The sequence below is a fragment of the Lagenorhynchus albirostris genome, chromosome 7 (genome assembly GCF_949774975.1).
Source record: "Lagenorhynchus albirostris chromosome 7, mLagAlb1.1, whole genome shotgun sequence".
In the NCBI taxonomy this organism is placed as follows: Eukaryota; Metazoa; Chordata; class Mammalia; order Artiodactyla; family Delphinidae; genus Lagenorhynchus; species Lagenorhynchus albirostris.
In genome coordinates this window covers 84,344,401-84,357,733 of record NC_083101.1, presented here as the reverse complement: position 1 = coordinate 84,357,733, position 13,333 = coordinate 84,344,401, and the positions used below count along the sequence as shown (strand labels likewise).

General features: G+C 36.3%; 1 protein-coding gene across 1 annotated transcript in view; it reads left to right on the top strand.

Annotated features, from left to right (window-relative positions):
- Positions 1 to 229: 229 nt before the first annotated feature.
- Positions 230 to 13,333, top strand: part of TUT7 (terminal uridylyl transferase 7) — a 67,295-nt gene continuing 54,191 nt past the window's right edge. The window contains exons 1-9 of the mRNA XM_060155365.1: positions 230 to 900; positions 1,299 to 1,849; positions 6,109 to 6,290; positions 6,659 to 6,775; positions 7,276 to 7,453; positions 9,180 to 9,268; positions 11,035 to 11,086; positions 12,051 to 12,120; positions 12,866 to 12,992. Of these exons, the coding sequence (XP_060011348.1) occupies positions 1,330 to 1,849; positions 6,109 to 6,290; positions 6,659 to 6,775; positions 7,276 to 7,453; positions 9,180 to 9,268; positions 11,035 to 11,086; positions 12,051 to 12,120; positions 12,866 to 12,992 (1,335 nt within the window). The 5' untranslated portion in view covers positions 230 to 900; positions 1,299 to 1,329. The remainder of the gene's footprint in view (positions 901 to 1,298; positions 1,850 to 6,108; positions 6,291 to 6,658; positions 6,776 to 7,275; positions 7,454 to 9,179; positions 9,269 to 11,034; positions 11,087 to 12,050; positions 12,121 to 12,865; positions 12,993 to 13,333) is intronic.

Here is a 13,333-nt window from a genome sequence, read left to right as displayed (position 1 = left end):
CGCAACTCCCGACTGCCGGAAAATGCGCCCGCGCGGCGGCGGCGGCGGCGGCGGCGGCGGAAACGGGAGCGGCGGGGTGGTGGAGCTTCCGGCGTGCGCGGCGGAGCGCTCGGACTGGGGCACGGCCGGCTTCTAATAGCGCACAATGAGACAGCGCTGAGCGCCGGAAGTGGGGCTGGAGGAAAACACGGAGAGGGAGCCCGGCCGGGACAGGAAGAGGCGGGGGGTCGCGGCGGAGGTGGTGAGTGCTCACGGGCACCGTTTCCCCCCGTGTCCCTGTCAGACTCGCGTCCGGGGAGGGTCTTGGGTGGGTTCTCCGGTCTGCACAGTCGAGGGTGGGCCCGGCCCAGGAGATACGTTGGCTGCATCCTCCGCCGGCCTCCTCTCCCCAGTTGCGAGGTCGAGGGAACCCCCGAGCCGGTGGGGACTGAGCTATCGGGCTCGAGTCCGCGTCTTCACTTTGTGTCAGACCCTGCGGGGGCTGGAGAAGAAGGGATCTGGGTGGAGGCACTCGGCCCCAGCCCCCTGTCCGGCCGGGGAGACCCCGGAACCCTATCGAGGAGGCAGGTCACTTCCTGCTTCCTGGTCCCCGCGGTGGCTTCTTGGCCAGGACTGCGGAGACGCCTCCTGTTTCTCCGCCTCCGACCCAAAGGGTGGAAAACGAGGCAGATCGGGGGTGGGGCGGTCCCATGGGGATCGAAGAGGGAGAATTGCTGTTCGTGACAAAACCAAACTTGTTTGGGGTGGGAGGATGAGGACTGGGGGGATTAGCTTGAGTTGTCCCTTGGTCAGAAAGCCAGCCCCACTGACCGGAGCGAAGCCTTGGTCGGGAGCCCTCCGTAGCCCAAGAGATCGAAGCCTGTCGTTCTGAATAGTCTCAAGCGGAGCCGAGGTGCCGGGGTACGTAGAAGGGACTGAAAAGTGGAGTTGAGAGATGTACTGCGTTTACAAAGTTTCGGTTACTTTGTAGTAACACTTAAAAGTAATTGCCAGCTTGTTTTTAAAAGACTGGGGAGTTCTCTAAAGTATAGGCTTGGGGTGAGGTATTTGGTTTGGGGGGGCTTTGGGGGGTTCTGAAGAAAAGAGCTTTTGTTATATCTATATAATATCTATGAAGAATACTATAGAATTAAGCCTCCTAACTTCTAGCATAACGCACTAATTATTGGAACGTGATGGAAATTAGGAAAAGAAGGGTTTCTTACAAGCTTTTGAGCATCTGTGCAATAAATGTGTGGTACTTTGTGAACTTAGTATGATACCTTGTTATAGTTGGTCTCCAAAATGCCTTCTTCCAGGTGAAGAGTAAGAAAATTGAAGTCAAAGATCATGGGAGATGCCACAAAACCTTATTTTGTGAGGCGTGCTAAAGAGCGAGGGACTGCAGATGATGAGGATTTCAGAAGGGGTCACCCCCAACAAGATTATTTAATAATGGATGATTATGCTAAAGGCCATAGCAGTAAAATGGAAAAAGGCCTTCCAAAAAAAAAAGGAACACCAGGGAACTATGGGAATACCCCCAGAAAAGGACCATATGCTGTTTCTAGCAATCCATATGCATTTAAGAACCCAATTTACAGTCAACCCGCTTGGATAAATGACAACCACAAAGATCAGAGTAAAAGGTGGCTATCTGATGAACTTGCTGGTAATTCAGACAGTTGGAGAGAATTCAAACCTGGACCTAGAATTCCTGTTACAAACCGACCAAGAAGAGACTCTTTTCAAGAAAGTGAAGATGGGTATAGGTGGCAAGATGGAAGAGGGTGCAGAACTGTAAGACGACTATTTCATAAAGACCTGACAAGCCTCGAAACTATGTCAGAAATGGAAGCAGGAAGCCCTGGTAATGTTTCCAACTTGTCAAGTTACAACCCTGACGTCAGCAATGTCTTTTATTTTTCATTCAAATGAGTTTTATTATTTTCAGCAATGCAGTTCCAGTTTTTCGTAGTTTCTGCTTATTTAATGTGATTATTTTAAGGATTGTAATCATGTTTTTTTTGGGCAACTTCAATATGTTGCATGTATTTCCCTTTAAAAGTTTACTTTGCCACAAAGCTTATTTTACTTTAGTAAAACTATATTTCCCATTGGTACTTTTTACAGAAGAGGGTGATGATATCCCCCTGGGGAGATATCGTAATTTCTGAGGGGTATGTATGTGTTTTCTAAATTATGTATTTTAATTTTGTACTTGAATAATGAATGTATCTGTAATATAAACGACAGAATATAAAGCTTAAAAAAAAACTTATTCTATGTAAAAACACGATGTAGACTGCATATATCTCCTGCTACAGAGGGATATGTGTCTTTTGTGTGGATCTCAATCTCTAGAGAAGGATAGTTTAAGATGTTTTTTCTCAAAAGTGAACATGGTAAACAGGTTGAAAAACATTGTTTAGAAAGTCAGAAATTCAGATAAGATAAAAGCTTGTCCTTTTAGTTTCAGTAAAACCAAAAACCTTCTAAGCACCCTATGTGCTTGATAATAATTGCCCCAGAGTTATTATTTATACCTTTTTCTAAAAGGTGAATAGATTTTGTCCATGTAACAGAAGAACAGAAGAATCAACCAGCCTCGTAAATCTTTAAGCTAAAAAGAACTTGAAGGAATTGCAGTGCTCTGTCATGGTGTATCAAAGGTAGAATCACAATTTTATTCAATACAAAGCAGATAGCTGTGTCTCTGGAGAGGTTAAATTTATCCAGACTTGTGTATGCAGAGTGGTAGATGAGGAAGTGGAACTGAAATCAAGTACTGTGCTGCTCTGGCCATGAACTCGGCCTGGAATCTGACAGAGGGAACTGAACACGTATTCATAGTTTCTGGCGTTTCGATTCTAAAAGTTTGTGTATATTTAAGTAGTTCTTTATTACTGTGTCCAGGCGAGACATGGACATTCTAATTTAGTTACCAATTGTTGGTCTTTCAGAAAAGAAAAAGTTGATCTTAAGCAGCATTACCGAAAGAAAGATTTATAGGTCAAAAGTTTGCAACCAGATAGATATTAAAAGAGACTGTTTACAGACCAAAAACCTCTTATTCTGTATTCTATATTCTATATTCTTATTCTATATTCTGCCTAGTCTTAAAAGCAAAGCTTAAGTGATTTTGAATAGGACCTGCATTTTTACTATCTTTTTGTTGAAGTCAATCCAAAAGTCCTGTGTTTGCGATATATGAAATTATATGTGTGTGCTTTCAGTTTCCAAATGAAGGACTGTTCAGTTTCTATCCCTTGAAAAATCTTCATGAAGAAATATTAAGCTTTGGCATAACATTGCTTACTGTAGTGAGAAATTCATTTTAAAGTATAAACTTTACACTGTACTCAGAGGATCCTAAAAAGGATCTCACTAAAGGGACTGAAATTTTTCTTAAATCAAACTTATATCTTAATAAGGAAGGAAGATATTAAGTTTGATTCCTTAAATCAAACTTAATATCTTAATATTCCTTAAATCAAACTTATATCTTAATCATCTTATTAAATGATGCAAGAAGATATAATGAAAATTATCTTAGAGTTGCTTTGTTTTTTAATGCTAACTTTCTATTTTTCAGTTCTACTTGACTGCCCCTACTTCATTCCTCATATATCCTAGATTGCCAATTTAATATATTTGGGACAATGCCATTAATGATCTTAGCTGGAAAATATCTGCTCAAATGCACTTGTCCTTTGTGAATGGAGTAATGGACCATATGCAAATGAAATATGAGAAACTTGGAGTACTGTATATAGAGAATTCATATTACTACAAAAAGCCTGGGATGAGCCAGGTAGTCTTCCTCTAAGTAATTATGAGAATTTTTTTTAGCAATACCCAGCTTTGCCTTTCTAGATTCCCTTCAATGAGATTTTAACTGTTTTTACCATGCAGGCCTATGAAACTCAGTTCAGAAGTTTGTATTGCCTTGTCAGTTCCTGCCTTTTTTTTTTTTTTTAACAAACTAAGTGGTAGGGAGTTCTGGTCTGTTTTAGATGTGAATGGGTTTGCTACAAGAAGGGATTTTTCTTATACTGTTAGATAGAAAGATGAATTTCAGAATTCCATCCATGCTCTAATCTCTGTTTTAAATCCGTTTATTGGATTTAGTCATGTGTCCCTGGACAAGTTACTTATTTTCTTGGACCACCATGTTCCCTATCTGTATAATGGGGATAATATTAGCATCCATGACAGGATCACTGTAGGGATTAATCTGAGGCAGTGCACATAAAGTGCTTACATTGCATCTGTCACATGATAAAATACTCAGTATTGGTAGCTGCAGTTATTGTCATCATCAGACTATTTGTGCAGCCATCCACTTCTGTGTATAAAATAAGGAGTTAACTGTGCTCTTTGGAGGGAAATTAAAGTCACTCTTTCTAGAAAAATGATAGCAAATATAGTAAGAAGCCTTTGTGATCAAGAGAGAGGAGATGAAAAAAGGAATTTGGTTTCATATCAGTTTTTGTTTTGTGAACTAACAATGGACTTCTCTGATGATGTTGCACATAATGAGTGTTTGCCTAAGAAACTTTGCCCTGAAAACTGAAGTCAGATGCAGTTATTTAGAGTTTGTAATGATAAGCAAATTAAATGAGAATAGACACACCTCTGAGTTAAAAGAATTGCTTATCTCAAAGGTTTATGCGGACCAGGAGTACTGTCCTTAAAAGACTGTGATAATTTAATTGGGCGTAGGGGGAGTGTTAAAAAGCAATAGACCATTTTTGACTACTTACCTTTTAGTATTCTATTTGTTCCATTTTGATTGCTTTAAAAAAAAAAAAAAGACAACTGTATTTGTCCTAATACTTGTTTAATTTTTTTTAATTGCTGCTGTATTTGCAGAATTTCATTATATTCATCTTAGGGTAGTTTGAGTACAGTGCTTGCTGCTTTTCCTTTAGAGCTGTTGGCGATAGCTGTTTTTAAAATTAGAGGTCCTATACGTCCCTTTCCTGACATAATTTCTTTTCAGTCGACTGATTCATCATACTTGCTATACAAATAATGAGTTCCACTGAAAACTTGACATGGCAGTTGCCTCAGGCAGAGCATTTCAGTAGGTTTATATTTTCAGAGAGTAATTTTTGGTAAGCCATTTAAAAACTATTCAGTCCACTTATCACAATTTTAATTGCGGAAATGAATTTCATTTTACTCTTATGTGGTACTAGTAGCTTCATTTTCAGAACTTGATAGAAATTACCAAAGCTATTAAAAACAATTTTTTGTAGATCAGTCCCACAAGCATCTTCAGTTTTACTGAAGTTGAAAAGTTATAAGTTTAAAAAAGGAATAGATTCATTTATTAGTTATAAGGACTGTAGAACTAACAGCAGGGTTTATAAACAAATGAATTAGTCTGTACTTGTAGAAAACTTTTATTTCAACTGCTAATTGTTTTTTTCCTTTGAAATATGCTCAGTGTGCAGGCCGTTCAAAGAAGCTAAAATGAAAGTAAAGATAAAATGGGTAATAGTTATCCTCGGTAAATACAGTTTTGGCTTGGACTTCTTGATATTAATGTGGGGGAGGGCCCAATAATATGAATGCTAAATCTACAATTTAGTGATGGATTTTCACTCCAGATAAGAATGTAGTTGATTTCTGAGTTCTTTGGAGATAGACTGTCCATCTTTGCTCCGTTGAGACTGTTCACTTATAAAAAATGAAAACAGATGTGGATAGTTTTCATTAGAATACCAGGTGTACTAGGAAGCATTAGATACATGTACATTATATATTATGATATATTAATTACATTAGAATTACAGGTGTACTTCAAAGGATAATTTTTACTATTGCTTGAGTATGCTCAGCAGTATACCAGGAAGAGATGATAAAATTAAATTTTATGGTTGAAGTAGAATTCTTTTAAGTTTTCCAAAAAGGTGGTTTCTGTGGATTGGTGTGTCCACATGTGAGGTGCTTAAGAGTATTTAAGCATTTTATCCATGGGAGAGGTATACCTTTCCTTTTGCTCTGTGTTCAGATGTCATTCAGATATCACATGATTTCATTAATAAATATGTAAGTTCTGCTTTTTACTCAGAGTGGTGTTATTCAGTATTGCCAATAATATTTTCCCACTAACTTAAGAAAACAAGAAGCAGAGGTCCAGACCTAGGAAGCCACGGAGGACTAGAAATGAGGAAAATGAAAAGGATGGAGACTTGGAAGGCCCTGTGATTGATGAGTCTGTGCTTTCAACTAAGGAGCTACTGGGCTTACAGCAGGCTGAGGAGCGATTGAAAAGAGACTGCATTGACAGGCTGAAAAGGGTAACAGCCTTTTGTTAGTTAAAATTTGTTAGTTAAAATCCTTGTTTTGGTTTAATCTATTAGTAATTGGGAACATGTGCTTTGATGAATTATATATCCTACTTTGGTATTTAAGCACTACAAATCAAAAGTGATACCGTTTGATTTAATAGACTTACTTTTTTTTTTAAGAATTATTTTTAAAAAATGATTATTAGCATAGTGATAAAGAGTGATAGTACTATATTAACAGTTTTTAAAGTGAATGAGAAATCATCTCCTGGCCAGTTTTTGTTTACCTGTATTTTGTCTCTGTACATCTTTCTCTCTATATGTCTCTATAAATATGTGCTTATGTGTATGTCTCTATAAATCTATTCAAATTGTAGCGACCGAGAAACTACCCTACAGCAAAGTACACCTGCAAACTCTGTGATGTTTTAATTGAATCCATTGCATTTGCTCATAAGCATATCAAAGAGAAGAGACACAAGAAAAACATTAAGGTAAGTTTACTATAACCCAAACAAATATGTTTACTTGTCAGTTATTACTTGTCATCTTTATGACTTTCCTTAAGATTATGGTATTAGTAATTTTGCTACTTATATTGCTGAATTTATTTTGACCAAAATATTTTATACTGGTCAGATATGTTTGCTGGGCAGTCTTGTGAATTTCCTTAGGACAGTATCAGGATGAATGAAGCCAATGGTAGGACCTAGATATATGTCCTTAGGTCAGTAATAATAAAGTAAATAATTTGCCATTGCTATTTCTAAAGTTCTTTCTTTACACTTTTTCCTTATTCCTGTCTTCCCTCTATTATCACTTTATGTGCATAAAGAAGTGTGTGCGTGTTTGATAAGATGAAGACTAAAACAGCTAAAGTGAGAAGGAGGGCTAAGAAAAATATTCCAGAATACTGTACAGGGTGTTGTCTCTGTGAATGGTAGAAGGTAAAAACTGTGTGAATCATTTTTAATCTCAACATTGATATTAAAAGGAGAAGCAGGAAGAAGAGTTGCTCACCACGTTACCCCCGCCTACACCCGCCCAGATAAATGCGATTGGTATTGCCATTGACAGAGTGGTACAGGAGTTTGGCTTACACAATGAGAACTTGGAACAGAGACTAGAAATTAAACGTATCATGGAAAATGTGTTCCAACACAAGTTACCAGGTATTTTCTAGATTTGTTTTTCTTTTTAGCTACCTAAAAGTACCCCATTCATTTTTCCTACCAGTAGTAATTTTTGCCTAATAGAAATTGATTTGCCATGTCCTGAAGCTCTCAATTTTATTGTATGTTTTTGTTTCTCCTGGCTTACCCTAAGGTAACAAAGACTTCTACATATGTTGTCATTAACCTGTCTTTATTGTGAGTTTCATTGTGTCTGTCCATTTACATGCCCTGTATTATTAGAGCACCATGGGACTCTTGTATATCTGTTTACCTTTCTATTTATTTATTAACTTTCTATCTCTAAGTTCAGTTTCTTTTTTTTAATTGAAGTATAATTGACTTACAATATATTAGTTTCAGGTGTACAACATAGTGATACAGTATTTTTTATACATTACAAAATGATCACCACACCTTTCTACCTATTTACATTGACACAATATTTTGAGTTAAAATAAAGTATCCTGGAGTCATTTTCAGGTTATCTGTGTCCATAAAAGGTTCTATTTAACCGCACTTAAAAGAATTGCACCATCTAAAATGAGCTTTCAAAACTAATTTGTAAGAGATTTTGTGCAGCGTTGAATTGATTTTTCCAAGTTATGTCTGTGGAGCCATGGAAAACTATTTTTTTCGAAAGCTCCACAAGTGATTCTGATCCACAGCCAGGGTTGAAATCACTATTTGAATTTATCGCCATACCACCCATAAAACTGTTCTACTGAAAGGTCATTCATATAGTATATGATTCATATTAATATATATCTGTTAAAAAAAATAAAGGGCAAGATTCTGCTCATCCCCCTGTATAGGTGTCTCATCCTTTATGTTGTAGACAAGCTCCTGAGAAGTCATTTGTAATTTTGATTTTTGCCATAGATTTTCATTGTAAAATTGAATGTGCTTTGTCATGGAAAACCTGTTAAAACCCAAAGAAGTTGTTTGACTTAACAAACCTGGAAAAAAAAAAAATACAAAGTCCCCTGGTGAGAAGGGGTAATTTTTTGGCACAACAATAGTAAAACATTGGGAAAAATGCTGTAAAATAAATATAGGTGGTACACATACACACGTCTTCCTCTGAACTGTGAATCTCTTGCTGCCTAACATTTTAAGTTATATCAGTGATACTATAATTATTTTCTAAACTTTTCCTAAAGGGATTATATTATGTTAAATTAAGCTTTTTGTTCATAATACAATGAGTATTCATATTGAAAAGTAACTTTATGCTGATTTTTGTGATTATTGTTTTACTGAAACATGATCTTTATAGTAAATTATACCTATGTACGCTTTCAAAAAGGTGAAGTGTTTGTATTAACTCTTCAGTATATACATACTATCAGGTTTACAAACGTGTGACAAAGTTAGGCATCCCTTTTCAACTTCCACATTTAAAAAATCATTTCAAATAGTATTTTCTGCACAAAACATGAAATAGTAAAGTAAGTTTTAACATGTTTTACAACTGATATGAAAAGAGTGGCTGTTAAACTAAACTGCAGTCAATACAGTCTTCCCTTTTAAATAAAATAAAATGAAGACAAGAGCAAGAGTCACCCATTCTTGTCCTTTGCTTATGCCAGACTTGAACACTGTTTTTCTTTTGTGTGTAGTTCTAATTGATGGTTACATTTCTGAAATAGCAGTGTCTTGTAATAACTTTTGAGAAATTTTACTTTATTTATGACTTGTATTTATTCAATTTTTTTTGTTTTAGATTGTTCTCTGAGATTATATGGGTCATCCTGTAGCAGATTGGGTTTCAAAAATTCGGATATAAACATTGACATTCAATTTCCAGCCATTGTAAGTACAAAGTGAAACGTTAGAATTTTCACAGAGTGGTACAGAAATTCATTTTTTTCCCAAATGTGAGCTATATATAGATATATTTTAGATACTTGAAGACAGTTTAAGTGTGATGTTTTTTTCCTAAAACTGCATTGTTTTTAAAAGTATAATTTTTTTTCCTAAAATTGCTGTTTTTATGTTCTTCTGCATGCCTTCAATTTTAGAGCATTTCTTTTTATTCTACAGATCTTTCATACTTTCTTCAGACACTGGTCTTCTAACCATGTGAATCTGATCGGGTAATTTAGGTCTGTTAACTTGAAAGGATTAAATTATCTTGATAAGTCAACTTTCCAATGGCAGGAAAGGGTTTCAGATTTCAAATTGTGTATCTATATAAACATTTATGACCTGCAAGCTTAATCTGTTCCTGAGTTTCCTTATATACACCCACCTTGTAAAAATAATTATGCTTTTGAAGAACTACACCTAGCCTAGATTTCTGGTTTAAACATGGTTCAAAAAGATGTTGATAAGTCAGAACTTTAAAACTGGAAGGCACTTTGGTAGATTATCCATTTACTTACTGGTGGTTCCTGCAGGCCAGTTTGCAAATGGTTTATGCCCATTTACTTGTGTTGCTACTTAAAAATAAAAATGATTCCTAGTCTCCTCCCCCAGATGTTCTGTTTCACAACTTCTCATTCCTTGCCATCCCTGACTGCTATAGCTACCTGGTCAGCTGACCAATAGATTTTACTGTTCTTTTAACCTTAAATTCTGCTTAATAATTTACCAGCATAGCAGTTATTTTGATTTCATGTCATTCATTCATTTAGCAAATATTCAGTGAGTTTGAGTATATGTCAAGCACCATACTAGGTTCTAGAGGACAAAACAGATACCATTCCTCCCTCCTGGAATTCATACTAGGGAAGGAGATAAGTAATTATGTATGTATAATTAATTATAATGAGAGCTATGCAGGGAAACAAGGTTCTGTGAGAGAAAATAAAAGAGTGTAGATATAGCTGTCCTGAAGGCCCCTTTGAAGGGATTACATTTAAACTGAACTCTAAAAGATGAAAATGGGTGGGGACAGTGAAAGGGTAAAAGAGTGTTTCAGCCTGAGGGCACATCATTTGCAAACAGTGAGTTTGGCCTATTCAAGGCACGCTAAAGGGAAAAATTGTAAGGGCTGTGGTGAAGGCACCTTGAGAAAGAATAGTTTAAGATTAGGATAGAGGAGTAGTCTGGGGGCCCAACGTACAGGAAGCCAGAATTTCATTTTGACCTAAGGGCATTAAGAAGCCAGACTGAGAGTTTTAAGGAGGGTCACAACTAGATCTAATGTATGATTTTAAGTGGTTTTGGTTCCTGTGTGGAGCAAAGATTAATAGAGAAAGGCAAGACTAAAGTGGAGACCCGGGTAAGCAATCTGTTGAAGTAGTCTCACAGAGTGAGAAGTAATATTGTTAACAGTTTGACAACCTCTAGCCACAACTTTGAGATTTGCTGAGAGGCTAACTACCTCGGGAATTAGTGAATCAGGAGTTAACTGCATAGTAGGTATCTTTTTGCCCACACTCATCCTCTTTTTGCTCATCTCTCTGTGTCTGACTGATGTGTGCACACAGCACAATGATTAATTCCTTTACTCTGGTAGCAAGGTGCTTTCTAATTTGGAAAAGAATTTGGGTAATTTCAAACGACTGTGTATTATCTCAGTGAAGCAGAAGTACTTATGGATTATTTGATATATTCACTGATTTATTTCCTAGATGTCTCAGCCAGATGTTCTCTTACTTGTCCAAGAATGTTTAAAGAACAGTGGTAAGGCCAAATTCTTTCCACATTTTGCTCTTAAATTTTTCTTTTGTCTATAATTCAAATATCTTATTTCTCAAACTTTGAAAATAAGAAGTCATGTTTTTTGATTTACTTATATGGGTAATATCCAAACAAAAAACTAAAGCAAATGCCCATGAATTATTAGCAAGCTAATTAGAATCTTGTTAGTTGTCCTACTATGCAGAATAATTATTTTGTAAGTAAAGCTTTTAGCTTGGTGATAATGTCATAATTTAGAAAGATTATATTAGCCCTAGGCTGAGAGTAAAAGGAATCAAAATATGTAAAATTTACTCTTGAGGGTAAAAAACTAAAGGATAATCTTTTTAATTCTATGGTTTAAATTAATACTTTACAAATAATAAATAGTGTGGCCCAGCCCAGATGAATGAATCAACAAATCGTTGTTCCCAGTTAGGTTTATCAGTTGTCCAGAGTAATGTCCAACTGGGGCTTGACGGCTTATGGGCTTTCCATAGGCCTCATTCAATTGTTTCATCCCTTGAATTAGTCTTTCCCATCCTTTTTGTTTTGATTGAATGAAACATTTAAACATTTTTTCTTACTTCAGTCAGTATGTATTTTGACCCCATGTATTTTAGTAGCTTTTGCAGCAATTTTTTTTAATGTCCTATTCATATTTCTAATTATGTTACCCACGTAACATTTAAATGTTCTAATTCAATAATGTAGTCATTTCTAATCAGACATTAGTTTTTCAAAATAAGGATTTTAAATTAATGTGATTACTTGATTCTTGAATATAATACTTTTTTCCTTTTCAAGTCACTTTTATTTCATAATCATCTCTTGAGAACCTTATTTTGTAATGGTCTTTCAAAAGGTCAAACAGATAATTCACAACTGGTACTTGTACTTTATCTAGTTGTGCTTTTAAACAAAGGCTTAGTTAACTAACCTATCTGATATTCTTTTCTTTTTCCAGACTCTTTTATTGACGTTGACGCAGATTTCCACGCTAGGGTGCCAGTGGTGGTGTGCAGAGAAAAGCAAAGGTCTCTGCTTCTTTAAGCTGTTTATTAAGTACCAACTTGCCAAAAGCACTTGTACTTTACTCCATCTTAATGTCCAGTTTCTAGAATTGTAAGCTCCTACGTGGTTAATTTCACAAGCTTCCTGTTAGCATTCTCCCTCTGTTGGTGTTTAACACAAGAGGAAGAAGTGGTTTATTTTTAAAAGTAAAATTACTTAAAAAGAAAAAATATAGGAAGGAAGCATTTTGACCCATTTCAGTAAAAAACACCTCTGTCAAATACTTACTTGCTCTAATCACCTTTATTTGCCATCCTTTTTAGAAGCATTTTAAACAGTGCTGAGTAACAGTTCACCCGGCTCTCTCTCCATCTGGAAGCATTACCATTACCACTGTAAATGGGTAGTTTGTAGGCTGTAATGATTTGCCATTAGATTCCTCCAACTAGGGAAAACACTCTTGCCCTTATAAAGATGAATTCATACTCCCATTCGAAAGATTTTACAGTATTCTCCTTACTTGCATTTTCCCCCCAAAATAATTTTGATATATGAAAACATGAAGTTTTAGTTCTTGAAAAATAAAGTTTACTCAGAAGACAGCTGCCCTATCTTTTTTAATACAATATTGAGATGACCCATAAAGGTTTAGTGAGTTAGAAGTATTTATTATCAGTGTAAATTAGTTGGTGGTGGTGTAAAAGACACCTGATACCTGTATAATACTTTCTCTTTTTCCTTCCCATTCTCACCCTCTACCCCCACCAGTGGTCTTCTTTGTAAAGTGAGTGCAGGAAATGAAAATGCTTGTCTGACAACAAATCATTTAACTGCCCTTGGAAAACTGGAATCAAAGCTGGTTCCTTTGGTGATTGCATTTAGGTACTGGGCAAAGGTAGGTTTGAGTTCTTTAAATGAATGCACATTCTGTGTGTGCATAAGCAGTATGCTTTGATTTTTACATGGTTCATTTAATCTTAAATGTTTGGATGCATATTTATAGACATCAAGGGAGTTGGCATCTGAGTATTAGAACAGAAATTTTAATGTGTACAGAAAGGAAAACTCAGTTTCTATTTCACTATGACATATTGCTCAAAAGATCAAAATGCTTTATGATGCTTATTAAAAATTAGATTTGTGGGGGCTTCCCTGGTGGCACAGTGGTTGAGAGTCTGCCTGCAGATGCAGGGGACACGGCTTTGTGACCCGGTCCGGGAAGATCCCACATGCCAA